This window comes from Scyliorhinus torazame, chromosome 10 (genome assembly GCF_047496885.1).
Source record: "Scyliorhinus torazame isolate Kashiwa2021f chromosome 10, sScyTor2.1, whole genome shotgun sequence".
Classification (NCBI taxonomy): Eukaryota; Metazoa; Chordata; class Chondrichthyes; order Carcharhiniformes; family Scyliorhinidae; genus Scyliorhinus; species Scyliorhinus torazame.
This window is the reverse complement of record NC_092716.1, coordinates 128676064-128696144: the sequence shown is the minus strand read 5'-3', so window position 1 is coordinate 128696144 and position 20081 is coordinate 128676064. Positions and strand designations below refer to the sequence as shown.

The following is a 20081-nucleotide window of genomic DNA, read 5'->3' as shown; positions in this document are numbered from 1 at the left end:
GTGAGAGTGCGTGTCTGCCTGTGAGAGTGCGTGTCTGCCTGTGAGAGTGCGTGTCTGCCTGTGAGAGTGCGTGTCTGCCTGTGAGAGTGCGTGTCTGCCTGTGAGAGTGCGTGTCTGCCTGTGAGAGTGCGTGTCTGCCTGTGAGAGTGCGTGTCTGCCTGTGAGAGTGTGTGTGTCTGAATCTGCATGTGAGTCAGTGCCTGAATCTGCCTTTGTGTGTCCATGTCTGAAGCTGCCCGTGAGTCAGTGTCTGAAGCTGCCCGTGAGTCAGTGTCTGAAGCTGCCCGTGAGTCTGTGTCTGAATGTGCCCGTGAGTCTGTGTCTGAATGTGCCCGTGAGAGTGTGTGTCTGAATGTGCCCGTGAGAGTGTGTGTCTGAATGTGCCCGTGAGAGTGTCTTGTCTGAATCTGCCTGTGTGTGTGTCCATGTCTGAATCTGTCGTGTCTGTCTGAATCTGCCAGTGAGTGTCCGTATCTGAATCTGCCAGTGAGTGTCCGTGTCTGAATCTGCCTGTGTCCGTGTCTGAATCTGCCTGTGTCCGTGTCTGAATCTGCCGTGTCTGTCTGAATCTGCCTGCGAGTGTGTGTCTGAATCTGCCAGTGAGTGTCCGTGTCTGAATCTGCCTGTGTCCGTGTCTGAATCTGCCTGTGTCCGTGTCTGAATCTGCCGTGTCTGTCTGAATCTGCCTGCGAGTGTGTGTCTGAATTTGCCAGTGAGTGTCCGTGTCTGAATCTGCCTCTGTCCATGTCTGAATCTGCCTGTGTCCGTGTCTGAATCTGCCTGTGTCCGTGTCTGAATCTGCCGTGTGAGTGTCTGTCTGAATCTACCTGTGAGAGTGTCTGTTTCTGATACTGCCAGTGTGTGTGTCTGTGTCTGAATCTGCCTGTGTGTGTCTGAATCTGCCGTGTGAGTGTCTGTCTGAATCTACCCGTGAGAGTGTCTGTTTCTGATACTGCCAGTGTGTGTGTCTGTGTCTGAATCTGCCTGTGTGTGTCTGAATCTGCCTGTGTGAGTGTCTGTCTGAATCTACCTGTGAGAGTGTCTGTTTCTGATACTGCCAGTGTGTGTGTCTGTGTCTGAATCTGCCTGTGTCCGTGTCTGAATCTGCTTGTGTCCGTGTCTGAATCTGCCGTGTGAGTGTCTGTCTGAATCTAACTGTGAGAGTGTCTGTTTCTGATACTGCCAGTGTGTGTCTGTGTCTGAATCTGCCTGTGTGTGTCTGAATCTGCCCACGTGTGTGTCCATGTCTGAATCTGCCCACGTGTGTGTCCGTGTCTGAATCTGCCTGTGTATGTGTCTGTGTCTGAATCTGCACACGTGTCTGCCCGTGTCTGAATATGCTTACGTGTGTGTCCGTGTCTGAATCTGCCCAAGTGTGTGTGTGTGTCTGAATCTGCCCATGTGTGTGTGTCTGAATCTGCCCATGTGCCTGTGTCTGATTCAGCCTACGTGTGTGTGTGCCTGTGTCTGAATCTGCCCACGTGTGTGTGTCTGAACCTGCCAGCGAGTGTGAGTGTTTGTGCATATGTGCTGATTTGTGTGTGTGTGTAATTGCCCGCCCTGTTCCTGCTGTCCCCAGTTGTCCCGCAGTGTATAAATGGCCCTGTTACAGTCAGGCCGATGCTGGGATTGTGTTGAAATGTCTCGGTTTGACTTGTTAACGTGATTCTCTCTTTCCCAGGTACATCCATGATGAGAGATGTGTGGCCCAAACAGGCGACATCATCATTTCTGTGTCCACCTCTTTCCTGCCGGAGCTGAGCTCGGTTCACCCACCCCATTACTTCTTCTCCTATAGAATCAGGTATTATGACCTCCCTTGTTCCTGCTCCGTGTGCACCCGCTCTATTCATTTGCTGTTTTGAGGCTTTCGCCATCTATCTTGTTGTGGGGTGTGCTCAGGCAGTGACTTCACTGTCTCAAAGTGCTTTGTTCAATCTGAGCCAGCCTCAGGTTTAAGGTGACACGTGTTCCTCCCTCTCACTCCATGGCCGCTGTGCCCTCTGCTCCCAGCTAGATTGTAGTCTCTTCTCTTTCAGGGTCTCAGTGGCCCTGGCAGTGCAGGCAAGCCTTCCTGCTTTTTCTTCACATTTTCTGGCTATCTGCTGAGATCGTGTTGTGCTATAATATGTCTCCTTCTGTGAGATAAGGTCAAGCTCCAGATTTGACATTTAGACGCCTCATTCCAAATGTCTAGCATAGATATCCAGTAAAATTCTCATTAGGGCAGGCACCTATCAATAGATTTTAGTTACAGGAACTGCTTTGCTATTATACTTTCTGCAATATCTGTTGTAGGGTGTTGAATACTGAGCTAGTGGTAGAAGCTGGATGTGGTGGCAGAGTGCACATTTGAAAATGGTGGCCCGTTAAAGTATATGATCTTGTCTGGTTTGACATGCCTCGCAAACATCTGAGTGCTTTAGTTAACAACTGCTTTTTTGCTCGCCGTATGTGATAGCTTCACCTCACACCCGAAAAGTAGCCCCCATGATCAGGAAGGTATTTCTGTTGAAGTCATAGGCTGATGCCCAGCCTCTCCCGTGATGTGCTGGGGACCATGTGGGGATGAGGGTCCTGCTTGTGCAGCGCGCACGCCTCACAGTTTGCCGTTGTCCTCAATCGTCCTGGCGATTCATAGAATTTACAGTGCAGAAGGAGGCCATTCGGCCCATCGAGTCTGCAGCGGCTCTTGGAAAGAGCACCCTACCCAAGGTCTACACCTCCACACTATCCCCATAACCCAGTAACCCCACCCAACACTAAGGGCAATTTTGGACACTAAGGGCAATTTAGCGTGGCCAATCCACCTAACCTGCACATCTTTGGACTGTGGGAGGAAACCGGAGCACCCGGAGGAAACCCACGCACACATGGGGAGAACGTGCAGACTCCACACAGACAGATTCCTGGCCACAAGACAACAGATTGCGCCCCTATTCTGCATTTGGCGATGCCCAGTTAGCCCTGGTGTATTTTTTGAAGGATCTCTATCCAAAGTGAAGCTGCGAGATGATCAGTGATATTAAAGTGCTTTTGCTGTCATGGGACCACTGCTTGCTTTCTATGGCCATCCTTATTGGCAAAAGCTGCAGGTGTGGGCAAACTCATCACCTCCCCTTTGTTCCTGACAAATGATGAAGTGAGAATTGTCAGGGTAACAGTGGTGGACTCCAATCCAATCAACCTTGACTGACTAAACAACACAGAGCCATAAAGATCAAACTGCTTTTGTCCTGTGGTTAGACAGTAAAAGTCGAACATGCGTCTAGGTGTTGTAGAGTGTTGGATATTGAGCTCTTGGTGGAACACCATGAGAAACAGGAACAGGAATGGGTCATTTGGTCGCTTGAGCCTGATCCGCCATTCAATAGGATCATGGCTGATCTGACATTCCTCACATCCACTTTCCTGCCCTTTTCCTATAACCCTTAAAGCTGGAATTTGGGCAGCATGGCAGCACAGTGGTTAGCACTGTTGCTTCACAGCTCCAGGGTCCCAGGTTCAATTCCCGGCTTGGGTCACAGTCTGTGTGGAGTCTGCACGTTTTCACCGTGTCCGCGTGGGTTTCCCCCCGGGTGCTCCGGTTTCCTCCCACAACTCCCGAAATGGTGAAATGGACATTCACAGTAACTTCATTGCAGTGTTAATGTAAGCCTACTTGTGACAAAAAGATTATTAAAAATTTGGATATGGCAGCAAAGTGCACATTTGGGCAGCCAAGTGTCAATGTGACTCCAAACAAAGAGCTTGTGACAATGTCCTTGGGTCCTGCATTGACTACCATTCAACAGAAAATATCATATTGGGTTGATTGATTAATATATTACAATTAGTCATTTATAATGATTGAAATAATAACAGTGTAGACAAACTTTGGATTCCTTGTTAAAGGGAATCATCTCGTTTCATTCTTTGTTTCTTTCCCATCTTCCCAAAAGTGTTTCCAATTCCTCAAAGACCTGCAGCCCGACCCCTCAACCTGGCTCCAAAGACCCCTCACCCCGGCTCCCGAAACCCCTCACCCCGGCTCCCGAGACCCCTCACCCCGGCTCCCGAGACCCCTCACCCCGGCTCCCGAGACCCCTCACCCCGGCTCCTGAGACCCCTCACCCCGGCTCCCGAAACCCCTCACCCCAGCTCCAAAGACCCCTCACCCCGGCTCCCGAAACCCCTCACCCCGGCTCCCGAGACCCCTCACCCCGGCTCCCGAGACCCCTCACCCCGGCTCCCGAGACCCCTCACCCCGGCTCCCGAGACCCCTCACCCCGGCTCCCGAGACCCCTCACCCCGGCCCCCGAAACCCCTCACCCCGGCCCCCGAAACCCCTCACCCCGGCTCCCGAGACCCCTCACCCCGGCTCCCGAAACCCCTCACCCCAGCTCCAAAGACCCCTCACCCCGGCTCCCGAAACCCCTCACCCCGGCTCCCGAGACCCCTCAACCTGGCTCCAAAGACCCCTCACCCCGGCTCCCGAAACCCCTCACCCCAGCTCCAAAGACCCCTCACCCCGGCTCCCGAAACCCCTCACCCCGGCTCCCGAGACCCCTCACCCCGGCTCCCAAGACCCCTCACCCCGGCTCCCGAGACCCCTCACCCCGGCTCCCGAGACCCCTCACCCCGGCTCCCGAGACCCCTCACCCCGGCTCCCGAGACCCCTCACCCCGGCTCCCGAGACCCCTCACCCCGGCCCCCGAGACCCCTCACCCCGGCTCCCGAGACCCCTCACCCCGGCTCCCGAGACCCCTCACCCCGGCTCCCGACACCCCTCACCCCGGCATCCGAGACCCCTCACCCCGGCTCCCGAGACCCCTCACCCCGGCTCCCGAGACCCCTCACCCCGGCTCCCGAGACCCCTCACCCCGGCTCCCGAGACCCTTCACCCCGGCTCCCGAGACCCCTCACCCCGGCTCCCAAGACCCCTCACCCCGGCTCCCGAGACCCCTCACCCCGGCTCCCGAGACCCCTCACCCCGGCTCCCGAGACCCCTCACCCCGGCTCCCGAGACCCCTCACCCCGGCTCCCGAGACACCTCACCCCGGGCTCCGGCTCCCGAGACCCCTCACCCCGGGCTCCGGCTCCTGAGACCCCCCACCCTGGCTCCGGCACCCGAGACCTCTCGCTCCGGGTTCCGGCTCCCGAGACCACTCGCCCCGGGCTACGGCTCCCGAGACCACTCGCCCCGGGCTCCGACTCCCGAGACACCTCACCCAGGCTCCCGAGACACCTCACCCCGGGCTCTGGCTCCCGAGACCCCTCACCCTGGGCTCCGGCTCCCGAGATCCCTCGCCCCCGGCTCCGGCTCCCGAGGCCCCTCACCCTGGCTCCCAAGACCCCTCTCCCTGGGCTCCGGCTCCCGAGACCCCTCACCCTGACTCCGGCTCCCGCGACCCCTCACCCTGGCTCCGGTTCCCAAGACACCTCACCTGAGGCTCTGGCTCCCGAGACACCTCACCCCGGGCTCCGGCTCGCGAGACCCCTCGCCCCGGGCTCCGGCTCCCGAGACCCCACACCCTGGCTCCCGAGACCCCTCACCCTGGGCTCCGGCTCCCGAGACCCCTCACCCTGGCTCGCAAGACACCTCACCCTGGCTCCCGAGACCCCTCACCCTGGCTCCCGAGACCCCTCACCCCGGGCTCCGGCCCCCGAGACCCCTCACCCCGGCTCCCGAGACACCTCAGCCCGGCTACTGAGACCCCTCACCCCAGCTCCGGCCCCCGCGACCCCTCTCCCTGGCCGCCTCTTGCCCTGCCCCCCCCCCTCTCCCTTAGCGACCCCACGCCCTGCCCCCTCCTCCTCCCTGGCCCCCCCCCTCCTCCCTGGCCCTCCTGCCTCGCCCTGGCCTCCATTCCTCTCGCCCTGGACCCCCCCTGCGCCACCCGCGCGACCCCTCGCCCTGGCCATCCCGCGATCCCTCGCCCAGGCTCCCCTCTCCCTCACCCTGGCCCACCCCACCCTCACCCTGGCCCCCCCACCCTCTCTCGCCCATGCCTCCCACCCCTCTCTCTCCCTCGCCCCGGCCCCCCCCTCTCGCCCTGGCCCAGCCCCTGTCTCGCCCTGGCCCACCCCCCCTCTCTCTCCCTCGCCCTGATCCCACTCCCTCCCCCCCGCCCGGGCCCCGCGACCTCTCCCTGGCCCCCTCCCCCCCGCAACCCCTCACCCTGTCTCCCCCCCCCCCCCCGTTACCCCTCACCCTTGCCCACCCCCCACGACCCTCGCGTTGGACTCCCCTCGCCCTGACCACCCCTGCGCCCCTCGCCCTGGCACCCCCCCCGCGCTCCCTCATCCTGACCCGCCCCTGCGTCCCCTTACCCTGGCCCCCCCCCTCGTGACCCCTCGCCCGAGACCCCTCCCTGCGACCCCTCACTCTGGCCGCGACCCCTCGCCCTGGCGCCCCCTCCCCTGCGACTCCTCGCCCTGGCGCCCCCCACCCCCCCCCCGGCGACCCCTCGCCCTGGCGGCCCCCCCCCGGCGAGCCCTCGCCCTGGCGCCCCCCCCCCCCCCTCGGCAACCCCTCGCCCTAGCGCGCCTCCCCCCACCCCCGGCGACCCCTTGCCCTGGCCAGCCCTCGCCCTGGCCCCCCCCTCTCCCCCCCGGCGACCCCTTGCCCTGGCCCCGCGACCCCTTGACCTGGCCTCACCCTGTCCCCACCCCACCGCGACCCCTCGCCCTGGCCCCGGCCCCAACCCCCGCGACCCCTCACCCTGGCGTCCCCCCGGCGCGCCCTCGCCCTGGCCCCCCCCGGCGACCCCTCGCCCTGGCCCCCCCCCGGCGACCCCTCGCCATGGCCCCCCCCCAGCGACTCCTCGCCCTGGCCCCCCCCCCCCCCCCCCCGGCGACTCCTCGCCCTGCCCCCCCCCCCGGCGACCCCTCACCCTGGTCCACCCTCCCCCTGGCTCCCCCCGCCGTCTCCTCGCCCTGGCCCCCCCGCGTGCCCTCCCCCTGGCCCCCCCTGGCCCCCCCCGACGACCCCTCGCCCTGGCCCCCCCGCATGCCCCCCCCTGGCCGTCCCCCTGGCCCTCCCGTGTGCCCTCCCCCTGGCCTCCTCCCTCCCCACGGCCCCCTCCTCCCCGCGACCCCTCGCCCTGAGCCTCCCCCCAGGCCCCTCGCCCTGGCCCCCCCCCCCCCGAGACTCCTCACCCCGCGATCTGTCCCCCGGGACCCCTCACTCCGGGCTGCAGCTCCAAGAACCCCCCCCCATCCCGCCCCCCCCAACTCCACCAACCCTGGTTCCAGCCCTGCAAGCTCCAATTCCTTCTGCTGTTGACACATGTGGTCCTCCAGGACATGAGCAACACCCAAGGTTTCCCAGATTGGGAATCGAATTGAGATGTCCCACCATTCATTTATTTATGTCGCAGAAGTACCTGGAATATTGAGACGTACTGAAGAATTATAAGAAAAAAATCTATATCTTGGTGTGATTGCAGAATTTGAGGATTGCTATAAAAATAGACATCCCCACTGACAGGATGCTGCCGTTGAACGAAAAAGATGTTCTTCCTGTCACATAAATGAGTAAAGTGATATATGAATTTCAGTGCCTGTGTGATGTCAGGTATATCAACCATATTTTTTCTTTATTCATTAATGGGATGTGGGCGTCGCTGGCTGAGACAGCATTTATTGCCCATCCCTGACGTAAGGATGGCAGATTTCCTTCCCTAAAGGACATTAGTGAAGCAGATGTGTTTTGATGACAGTCGACAATAGTTCCATGGTAATCTTTAGACTTATTAATTCCAGATTTTTATTGAATTCAAATTCCACCAACTGCCACGGGAAGATTTGAACCTGGGTCCCCACAGCATTACTTTGGGTCTCTGGATTACTAGTCCAGTGGTATTACCACTACGCCACTGTCTCGTCATATGTCTTAAAGACTGGGGGATCGGATCATACAGCAAGTCCTTTTGGCTCTTTGAAACAGGCAAAGTACTGACTGTATCCAACCAGGCCTTGCTTGCAAAAACTTAAAACAGTGCCAAACATTAGATGTAAATCTGCGTTTGGACAACACTTGCTAAATAATCCTGAGTGTGCTGAGAATTATGGGAGCGGTGCGCAAGTGATTTCTGGGAGGTAAGTTCCTCCTTTAAAAACACTTACCTAGTCCCGTTTCTGTTCTTTTCTGTTTTTTTTTAATATAAGGCGGGAACCGGAAGTTCGACTTCTGGGAAGGCCCCCCCCCCCCCCCCCCCCCCCCCCAACCAATAAATTCTGGTGGAGAGGAAACCCGAGACACTACACGTGTAGTGTCTCCCACCCACCCTCCTCCTCTAGCCTAATAATAAGATCCATTGGTGTGAGGTAAGTGCCATATTATATTATTATTAGTATTATTATATTATATTATTAGCATTGCGCAGGTCAAGGAGACACAGCCTGACTGAGAGAGAGATACAGACAGTGAGAATTTGGTAGTTTGGTGCAGTGAGGTAACCAGGAAAGGTAAGTGGTTAATCTAATTGTGCTGTTTTTCAGTTAAAAGTGCAGTGTAGATTAGTCTGATTGGCTGAAGCTGCCCCCACCATAAACTTAAATTAAACTAATTAATTAATTAGTGATGGCTGGTCAGGTGATGTGCCTGAGCTGCTTGATGTGGGAGCTGGCAGATCCCATTGCGAGCTGCAGCGACCACATCTGCAGTAAGTGTTGGCTGCTCGAAGAGCTCCGGCTCAGAGTTGATGAGCTGGAGTCTGAGCTTCAAACACAGAGGCACATCCGGGAGGGGGAGACTTACCTGGACACTGTGTTTCAGGAGGCAGTCACACCTGTCAGAGTAAGTAGTTTAAATCCTGCCAGTGGCCATCGACAGCAGGGTGTGACTGCAAGTCAGACAGGTAAAGGGAACCAGCAGTCAGGAACTCAGGAGCCTCAGCCCTTGACACTGTCCAACAGGTATGAGGCACTTGCTCCCTGTGTGGGTGCAGGGTTGCAGGAAGGATGAGTCAGCTGACCAAGGCACCATGGTTCAGCAGGCCATTCAAGGAGAGGGAGTAAATAGGCAAGTTGTAGTTGTAGGGGATTCTATTATCAGGGGGATAGATAGTATCCTTTGTGAGCAGGATAAAGAGTCCCGCATGGTATGTTGCCTGCCCGGTGCTAGGTTGCGGGACATCTCTGACCGGCTTGAAAGGATACTGGAGAGGGAGGGGGAGGATCCAGTTGTTGTGGTCCATGTCGGTACCAACAACATAGGCAAGTCTAGGAAAGAGGACCTGTTTAGAGATTATAAAGAGCTAGGATTCAAATTAAAAAACAGGTCCTCAAGGGTCATAATCTCCAGATTACTGCCCGAGCCACGTGCAAATTGGCATAGGGAGGCAAGAATAAGGGAAGTTAACATGTGGCTGAAAGAGTGGTGTGGGAATGAGGGGTTCCTTTTCATGGGACACTGGCATCAGTTTTGGGTCAGGGGGGACCTATACCGTTGGGATGGTCTCCACCTGAACCGAGCTGGGACCAGTGTTCTGGCGAAAAGAGTAAATAGGGTGGTCAATAGGACTTTAAACTAAAGATTGGGGGGGAAGGGAAATTCAGGGAACCAAGAGGTGAAGTAATCAGCGGGGAGCGTAGCTGCTTAGGAATATAAAAAGACACGAACAGACAAAACTCAAAAGTGGTTACGATTGTCCCCAGCCCACAAAATATGACACAGCGTATGGAAAGGCTCAGTAAACTAAGATCCACCACACTAAGAAAACAAAAAGGGACGGTCAATAGAGAATTAAAGGTGCTATATTTAAATGCGCGCAGTGTACGGAACAAGGTAGATGAGCTTGTGGCCCAGATTGTGACTGGCAGGTATGATGTGGTAGGCATCACAGAGACATGGTTGCAGGGGGTTCAGGACTGGCATTTAAACATCCAGGGATTCACAACCTATCGAAAAGACAGAGAGGTGGGCAGAGGGGGCGGGGTTGCCTTGTTAATTAGGAATGAAATTAAATCAATAGCACTAAACGACATAGGGTCAGATGATGTGGAGTCTGTGTGGGTAGAGTTGAGGAACCACAAAGGCAAAAAAACCATAATGGGAGTTATGTACAGGCCTCCTAACAGTGGTCAGGACCGGGGGCACAAAATGCACCACGAAATAGAAAGTGAATGTCAGAAAGGCAAGGTCACAGTGATCATGGGGGACTTCAATATGCAGGTGGACTGGGTAAATAATGCTGCCAGTGGACCCAAGGAAAGGGAATTCATTGAATGCTTACAGGAGGGCTTTTTGGAACAGCTTGTGGTGGAGCCCACAAGGGAACAGGCCATTCTGGACTTAGTGGTATGTAATGAGCCAGACTTGATTAAAGATCTTAAAGTAAGGGAGCACTTAGGAGGCAGTGATCATAATATGGTCGAATTCAATCTCCAATTTGAAAGAAAGAAGGTAGAATCAGATGTAAAGGTGTTACAGTTAAATAAAGGTAACTACAGGGGCATGAGGGAGGAACTGACGAAAATCAACTGGGAGCAGAGCCTAGTGGGAAAGACAGTAGAACAGCAATGGCAGGAGTTTCTGGGAGTAATTGAGGACACAGTACAGAGGTTCATCCCAAAGAAAAGAAAGGTTATCAGAGGGGGGATTAGGCAGCCATGGCTGACAAAGGAAGTTAGGGAATGCATCAAAGCAAAAGAGAAAGCCTATAATGTGGTAAAGAGTAGTGGGAAGTCAGAAGATTGGGAAGACTACAAAAACAAACAGAGGATAAGAAAGAGAGAAATAAGGAAAGAGATGATCAAATTTGAAGGTAGGCTAGCCAGTAACATTAGGAATGATAGTAAAAGTTTCTTTAAATACATTAAAAACAAACAGGAGGCAAAAGTTAACATTGGGCCGCTCCAAAATGACGCTGGTAATTTTGTGATGGGAGACAAGGAAATAGCTGAGGAACTGAATAAGTACTTTGCGTCAGTCTTCACAGTAGAAGACATGAGTAATATCCCAACAATTCCGGAGAGTCGGGGGCAGAGTTGAATATGGTAGCCATCACAAAGGAGAAAGTGCTAGAGAAACTAAGAGGTCTAAAAATTGATAAATCCCCGGGCCCAGATGGGCTACATCCTAGAGTTCTAAAGCTGAAGAAATAGTGGAGGCGTTCGTTATGATCTTTCAAAAGTCACTGGAGTCAGGGAAAGTCCCAGAGGATTGGAAAATCGCTGTTGTAACCCCCCTGTTCAAGAAGGGAATAAGGAAAAAGATGGAAAATTATAGGCCAATTAGCCTAACCTCGGTTGTTGGCAAGATTCTAGAATCCATTGTTAAGGATGAGATTTCTAAATTCTTGGAAGTGCAGGGTCGGATTAGGACAAGTCAGCATGGATTTAGTAAGGGGAGGTCGTGCCTGACAAACCTGTTAGAGTTCTTTGAAGAGATAACAAATAGGTTAGACCAAGGAGAGCCAATGGATGTTATCTATCTTGACTTTCAAAAGGCCTTTGATAAGGTGCCTCACGGGAGACTGCTGAGTAAAATAAGGGCCCATGGTATTTGAGGCAAGGTACTAACATGGATTGACGATTGGCTGTCAGGCAGAAGGCAGAGAGTTTGGATAAAAGGTTCTTTTTCGGAATGGCAACCGGTGACGAGTGGTGTCGCGCAGGGTTCAGTGTTGGGGCCACAGCTGTTCTCTCTACATATTAACGATCTAGATGACGGGACTGGGGGCATTCTGGCTAAGTTTGCCGATGATACAAAGATAGGTGGAGGGGCAGGTAGTATGGAGGAGGTGGGGAGGCTGCAGAAAGATTTAGACAGTTTAGGAGAGTGGTCCAAGAAATGGCTGATGAAATTCAACGTGGGCAAGTGCGAGGTCTTGCACTTTGGAAAAAAGAATATTCTTTTTTCTTTAAAAAGAATCCGGAATTGTTGGGATATTACTCATGTAATATCTCTTCTAAACGGTGACAAAATTCATAATGCTGAAGTGCAAAGGGACTTGGGAGTCCTAGTCCAGGATTCTCTAAAGGTAAACTTGCAGGTTGAGTCCGTAATTAAGAAAGCAAATGCAATGTTGTCATTCATCTCAAGAGGCTTGGAATATAAAAGCAGGGATGTACTTCTGAAGCTTTATAAAGCATTAGTTAGGCCCCATTTAGAATACTGTGAGCAATTTTGGGCCCCACACCTCAGGAAGGACATACTGGCACTGGAGCGGGTCCAGCGGAGATTCACACGGCTGATCCCAGGAATGGTAGGCCTAACATACGATGAACGTCTGAGGATCCTGGGATTATATTCATTGGAGTTTAGGAGGTTGAGGGGAGATCTAATAGAAACTTACAAGATAATGAATGGCTTAGATAGAGTGGATGTAGGGAAGTTGTTTCCATTAGCAGGGGAGACTAGGACCCGGGGGCACAGCCTTAGAATAAAAGGGAGTCACTTTAGAACAGAGATGAGGAGAAATTTCTTCAGCCAGAGAGTGGTGGGTCTGTGGAATTAATTGCCACAGAGGGCGGTGGAGGCCGGGACGTTGAGTGTCTTTAAGACAGAAGTTGATAAATTCTTGATTTCTCAAGGAAGTAAGGGCTATGGAGAGAGAGCAGGTAAATGGAGTTGAAATCAGCCATGATTGAATGGTGGAGTGGACTCGATGGGCCGAATGGCCTTACTTCCACTCCTATTTCTTATAGTCTTATGGAAAACCCGTTTACAATAATCAGTCGGTCTCGCAGTGTGACTCACTTATGTCTCCGTGTGTCTGACATATATTCACATACCAGACACTGTCGTTTGCCGACAGAAGGAGCATATCCATGTATTGCTGCTTTGTGATCCACAAAATGTGGGGAACAGCCATTGCCTGGTTCATTCCCCATGACAGATGGCAGCTGTTATGCCACCTGGGCAAGGGCATGGTGAAATCCAGCCCAACATGCCCCGGAGTCACAACACAAGTGAATTAACTGATAATTCAAATAAAAATACCCAAAACCGTTGGCCCTTAGCTGCCCAATGATCACAGTCACCAGGTTTGTAAATGTAAGCACAATTAGTCTATTTATTTTCATAAAATATTTTAATTAAAAATTTCCACTTATTAAAAAAAAAAGGATATCAATAACATAACTGATGTTGCACAGTATAATATAACAACAAAAGCACACAGAAAAAACAAGACCAACACAACCTATCATATCTTTTCACAACAATACCAACTACCCCCTCTTAACAGCTGATGATGACTAATTCTTTAATGCAGGAAATGAATGGCTGCCAACTCAGGTAGAACCCCTCCGCAGATACCCTCATGGTGTACTTGAAATTTTCCAGATGTAGAAACTTCACAAGGACACCCGACTAAGCCGAGGCACTGGGCAGAGTAGAGGATCTCCATCCCTGCATTACTCGCCTCCGGGCTATCAGCGAGACGTAGGTCAGAATATTGCCTTCACCCCGGTCTGCAGTCCTTGGTGAGTTCGACACCCCAAAAATGGCCACCAACGGACAAGGCTCCAGATCCTTATTGAGAATCGCTGACATGGTGTTAAAGATGGAGACCCCAAAACTTACCATCCTAGGGTGTGACCAGAACATGTGGGTGTGGTGAGCAAGCTCGCGAGAGCACCTTTCACATTTGACCTTGTTGCTCTTATTAGCCTTAGTTTTATTAGCTCTAATTCTGTCACCTTTTCTCACGAGTCGCCAGATATCTAACTGATACCGCCACGTGGTTCAAGTTCAAGTTATGATTAATAAGGCAGCACACCGCTTAGTAAGAGTTAAATCAACGATCATTTATTATATACAGCAATAAATACTTATACAATAATCCTACTTTCTAGACTACTGCCTACCACTACAGGCCAATACTTAACTTTGAGAATGGCCCACCAGGTCAGGGAAACGAATGGTCTTTTGAATTGGTCTGAGCCTGCGGGATTCAAAGGCTGATACAGGTCGATGGCTAGGCGTCTCTATCGGGTAGCGATCGCTGGAGTCAAACATACGGTTTCTTGTCGATGGTTCTTGCGAAGGTTGCGAGCAGGAAGAGAAGGGTCAATCTGAACTTGGCCCCATACTCTTATAGTTCCCAGGGGCTTCCCGCCTCTCGGGGCGGACCTTGACCCTGGTTCCAAGTGATTGGACTTGGTCCCAATCACTTGGTTCGATATGCTCCAATAATGGGGCGATTCCTTGATCGGGGGGTGGTCGTTCACCTTTCTCTGTCTCGGCCACTGCTGGCGCCGAGAGGTCTGGATCGGCTTTCAATTGCTAATTTGTTGCAATTGTTTCCGGGGATCGCTGATTAAACTGCAGATGGCTGGGTTGATGTGCTGCTAATGGTTGCAGGTATCGGTACTGGGCCGACTTCCCCAGAGTCGAATATCCTGTTCTGTCTGCAGCTGTCCGTTTGTGGCCTGTTGGCTGCTTTTCCCATTAGCCTTTTCAGTTCGCCATTTTAGATCGGGGTTTGGCCAAATTAATCGGGAATCAGCCATTTTAGGTGGCTACAACCTCCACTCCGACGAAGAACCCACTCATCCTTGCCTTGGTTATGTGAACTCTATGCATCACCTTGAGCTGAATAAAGCTATGCTGGATTCTAAGAAGAGGCACACAAACTAGCAAGAAAAGGCAATAGACCTGAGGATTGGGAACCGTTCATAATTCATTAAGAAGGGGAAATTACAGGGCAGCACAGTGGTTAGCACTGGGACTGTGGCGTTGAGGACCCAGGTTCGAATCCCAGCCCCAGGTCACTGACCGTGTGGCGTTTGCACATTCCCCTCGTGTCTACGTGGGTTCCACCCCCACAACCCAAAGATGTTAGGTGGATTGGCCACGCTAAATTGCCCCTTAATTGGAAAAAAAATAATTGGGTACTCTAAATTTAAAAAAAAAGAGAAGGGGAAAGTACAATATGAAAGTAAGCTAGTGGAGATCATAAAAACTGACTGTAAAGGTTTCTATAGGTGTGTAAAGCGCAAAAGATTGATTATAGTCAGAAACGGGGGAATTAATTGTTTTTACAATTTAGCCTAGCCACACGGACAGTGACCCGGGGCCGGGATTGAACCCGGGTTCTCAGCGCCGTTTGACAGCAGTGCTAACCACTGTGCCACCGTGCCGCCCCAAAAACAGGGGAATTCATAATAAAGAAGTGGCTGAGGAGCTAACTTCATACTTTGCGTCTGCCATCACAAAGGAAGACACGAATAATGTATCGGAAGTTCTGAGAAACACTAATTTCAGTGAGGAACCGAAGGAAATTAGTGTTAATAAATAAATGGTTTGGGTCAAATTAATGGAATTAAAGACTGATAAATCTCCAGGTCCTGATAATCTTTATCCCAGAGTACTTCAGGAAGTGGGTCTCGAAATAGTAGATCCATTGGTGGTAATTTTCTGAAATTCTTTAGACTCTGGAATGGTTCCTCCAGATTGTCGGGTAGCTAATATAACCCTGCTATTCAAAAAGAGAGGTAGAGAGAAAACAGGGAACGAGAGACCAGTGAGCCTAACATTGGTGGTAGGTAAGTTGCTAGAATCCATTATCAAGGATTTCATACCACAGCATTTGGAAAGCAGTGATATAATCAGAGAAAGTCAGCATGGATTTACAAAAGGCAGATGTGTTATGGGCCAGGGTTTAGAGAACTCCAAAGTATATGGAGATGGAGATCATCTGACCCACAACTTTTACTAGATTGTGGTTTGGGGAGCACACGGCCCACTCTACAGGTGTGATGCAGCGGAAATTTAACAGTAATTTTTAAAGCAAAACAATGTTTATTCTATGAACTCAGTTAACCTTTTTAAAACATACAGTGAACATCTTAGCACCCATGAATTCAAATACACCCCCCCAAAGAATATAACACTCTAAGTAATCCTTAAACTTTCCTTTTAACATCCATAAGACAAAAATCCTTTTTATAGAAACACAACAGGTTTAAATTCTCTACTGAGAGCAGTTATAGAACATATAGAACATAGAAAATACAGCACAGAACAGGCCCTTTGGCCCACGATGTTGTGTCAAACTTTTGTCCTAGATTGAGAACAAATCAATCTGCACCCCAGCATTCTACCGTAATCCATGTACCTATCCAATAGCTGCTTGAAGGTCCTTAATGTTTCCGACTCAACTACTTCCACAGGCAGTGCATTCCATGCCCCCACTACTCTCTGGGTAAAGAACCTACCTCTGACATCCTCACTATATCTTCCACCATTCACCATAAATTTATGTTCCCTTGTAATGGTTTTTTCCACCCGAGGAAAAGGTCTCTGACTGTCTACTCTATCTATTCCTCTGATCATCTTATAAACCTCTATCAAGTCGCCCCTCATCCTTCTCCGTTCTAATGAGAAAAGGCCGAGCACCTTCAGCCTTTCCTCGTAAGACCTACTCTCCATTCCAGGCAACATCCTGGTAAATCTCCTTTGCACTTTTCCAAAGCTTCCACATCCTTCCTAAAATGAGGCGACCAGAACTGCACACAGTACTCCAAATGTGGCCTTACCAAGGTTTTGTACAGCTGCATCATCACCTCACGGCTCTTAAATTCAATCCCTCTGCTAATGAACGCTAGCACGCCATAGGCCTTCTGCACAGCTCTATCCACTCGAGTGGCAATTTTCAAAGATCGATGAACATAGACCCCAAGATCTCTCTGCTCCTACACATTGCCAAGAACCCTAACGTTAACCGTGTATTCCGCATTCATAGTTGTCCTTCCAAAATGGACAACCTCTCACTTTTCAGGGTTAAACTCCATCTGCCACTTCTCAGCCTTGCTCTGCATCCTATCTATGTCTCTTTGCAGCCGACAACATCCCTCCTCACTATCCACAACTCCACCAATCTTCGTATCGTATTGTCTGCAAATTTACTGACCCACCCTTTAACTCCCTCCTCCAAGTCATTAATGAAAATCACAAACAGCAGAGGACCCAGAACTGATCCCTGCGGTACACCACTGGTAACTGGGCTCCAGTTACTGGTAACTGGTAACAGTTATCACTCTGAATTCACCAAATGATCCAGAGATAGCCTTTAGATGGCAGAGAGATTGAAAGTACACCTCCTTTAGCTGACTTCTAAAATGAAACCAAAAAACACAGACACACCCAAGCTTTTCCTCAAAGCGAAACTAAAAAGGAGACCCAGAGCTCAGCCCCACCCACACTCTGACATCACTGCAGCCACTTGAGCAGCCAAACATTCCTTAAAGTGACATTCCCATGACACCTCTCCTCAAGAAAAAGAAATAAACCATCAACTTCAAGATGGTTTCATTTTTCACTATCCTTTAAGAAACGCAGACAGTAAGTATGCTTTTTCGTTTAAAAAAAAACAATACACGCAAACAGGTATAATAACAGTCCATTTTAGTTCTTCTTCCTCCAACTGGAGTCCTTCTCAATTGACAGTCCCTTTGGACGAGAAGGTCTCTGCACGATCCACCCAGTTCTCTATGCCTGGGCATTTCTCTTTAAAGTCAGATACTTTAGTTCTATCTGATCACAGAGTCCCTTGTAATTCTCCAACACAGGAGCATTGGTTATCACAGCTTTCAGGCATTCAAATGCCTGTTGAAACTCCGCTGTCCTCTGGAATTTGTTAGGCTTCTTGAGCAAGTCTGTCAGTGGAGCAACCATGCTACAAAAAATTGGCACAAATGTTCGATCAAATCCACTCATGCCAAGAAATCGCATAATTTCCCTTCGTGTCGAAGGTATTGGGAACTCCGCAATAACTGTTGTTTTCACATCCCGTGTGACCATTCGACCCTGTCCGATTGTATGGCCAAGGAAAGTGACTTGGTCTTTTCCAAATTCACTTTTGGCTAGGTTTACCACCAAACCCGCCTCCTGAAGTCGATCGAATAACTCCATCAAATGCTTCAAATGTTCTGTCCATGTCTGGCTAAAAATTACCAGATCGGCGATGTATACCGCACAATTGGGTAATCCTAAAACGACTTTGTTAGTTAACCGTTGAAATGTGGCTGGGGCATTTTTCATGCCAAATGGCATAACATTGAATTGGTATAGACCATCTGGAATCACAAAAGCTGAAATCTCCTTCGCCCTGTCGGATAAAGGTACCTGTCAGTAACCTTTGAGCAAATCCAATTTGGAACTACAAGCTGATTGTCCCACTTTCTCAATGCAATCTGCCAAACGTGGGATAGGATAAGAGTCCATTCTTGTAACTGCATTAACCTTTCTATAGTCCACAGACAACCGTTGGATACTGTCCGGTTTTGGTACCATCATGATGGGTGAGCTCCATTGGCTGCAACCCACTTAAATTATGCCATTTTTAAGCATACTTTCAATATCTTTGTTAACCTGTGCCAATTAAAAAAAATAAAAAAATTTAGAATACTCAATTAATTTTTTCCAATTAAGGGGCACTTTAGCATGGCCAATCCACATACACTGCACATCTTTTGGGTTGTGGGGGCGAAACCCACGTAAACACTGGGACCTGTGCCAATTTTAAAGGGTTAAGTCTATATGGATGTTGTTTGATTGGAACAGCATTTGCCACATCTACATGTATAGCCATTTTAATGCTTCTCAACTTATCTCCACAAGCTTGCCCATGTGATAGAAATAACTCTTTTCAGGTCAGCCTATTTTTCCTCTGGAAGGTAACTCAACAATTTATCCCAATTTTTAAGAACATCCTCGTTTTCCAATTTAATTTGAGGTATGTCAAATTCACAGTCATCTGGATTTGGTTTGTCACTTTGAGTTAGAATCATTAAAACCTCCTCCTTTTCCTCTCCTTCCCTTTCAAAGTACCTTTTAAGCATATTCACATGACACACTCGGTGAGTTTTCCTTCTATCTGGCGTTCTGACCACATAATTCACCTCACTTAATTTCCTTTCAATCTGATAAGGTCCACAAAACCTTGCTTTTAAAGGTTCACCTACCACTGGTAACGATACTAAACCTTTATCTCCACAAGCAAAACTACGAACTTTTGATTTCTTGTCTGCTACCCGTTTCATCACATGTTGTGCAACTTTTAAATGTTGTCCAGCCAATTCCCCTGCTCTATTTAATCGTTCCCAAAAATTTGACACGTAATTCAATAATGTAAGCTCTCACCCATTTTGTCTTCATCAATTTAAGTGGTCCTCTTACCTCATGACCAAAATTTAGTTCAAAAGGACTGAATTTGGTTGACTCATTAGGTGCATCCCTAATTGCAAACAGTACGAATGGAATTCCTTTATCCCAATCCTCTGGATAATCGTGACAATAACCCTCAACATTGTCTTCAATGTCTGATGCCACCTTTCTCATGCTCCCTGCCATTCTGGATGGTACGCAGTTGATTTAACTTGTTTTATTCCGATGCTATCCATGACTTCTTTGAATAACCTTGAGGTAAAATTCGATCGTTGATCCAATTGAATTTCTGTGGGTAGTCCATATCAAGTAAATAATTAATGTAACTCCTCCACAATCTTTTTAGCTGTAATATTACGTCCTGGAATGGCCTCTGGAAACCTAGTAGACACACCCATTATAGTCAAAAGATATTGATTCCCACCTTTCGTTTTATGAAGCGGTCTTACGCAATCAATTAAGACCATTGTGAAAGGTTCCTCAAAAGCTGGAATGGGTATTATGGGTGCTGGTTTTATCACTGCTTGAGGTTTCCCTATCACTTGACATGTGTGACATAATCAACAAAATTTACGACATCTTTATGTAGTCCAGGCCAATAAAAATGTTTTTCTATTTTAGCTTGAGTTTTCCTTACTCCCAAATGACCTCCCATTGGTACCTCATGTGCAACTCGCAACACCTCCTTTCTATACCCTACCGGCAATACTACTTGATGAACTTCTGCCCACTTTTCATCCACCTGCATATGTAAAGGTCTCCATTTTCTCATCAAGACATCACTTTTACGGTAATAACACTCTGGTATACACTCAGATTCCTCTTCCGTGGTATGCTTTCTGATACATCCGATTTATTTCTACATCTTTCTGTTGTAACTCAGCCAATTTTCCTGAACTAAAAATATCCGCCTTATCCTCCACCTGTTCTAGTTCTTTTTCAACCATCTGATCAAAAATCGGTTCTGATAATGGCACTT

At 50.1% G+C, this 20081-nt stretch overlaps 1 protein-coding gene across 2 annotated transcripts in view; it reads left to right on the top strand.

The window, feature by feature from the left end:
* Positions 1-20081, top strand: part of fbxo3 (F-box protein 3) — a 244221-nt gene that overhangs the window by 190159 nt on the left and 33981 nt on the right. For both annotated transcript variants that reach the window (XM_072518718.1, XM_072518719.1), the window contains one exon: positions 1682-1804. In XM_072518718.1, the coding sequence (XP_072374819.1) occupies positions 1682-1804 (123 nt within the window). The remainder of the gene's footprint in view (positions 1-1681; positions 1805-20081) is intronic.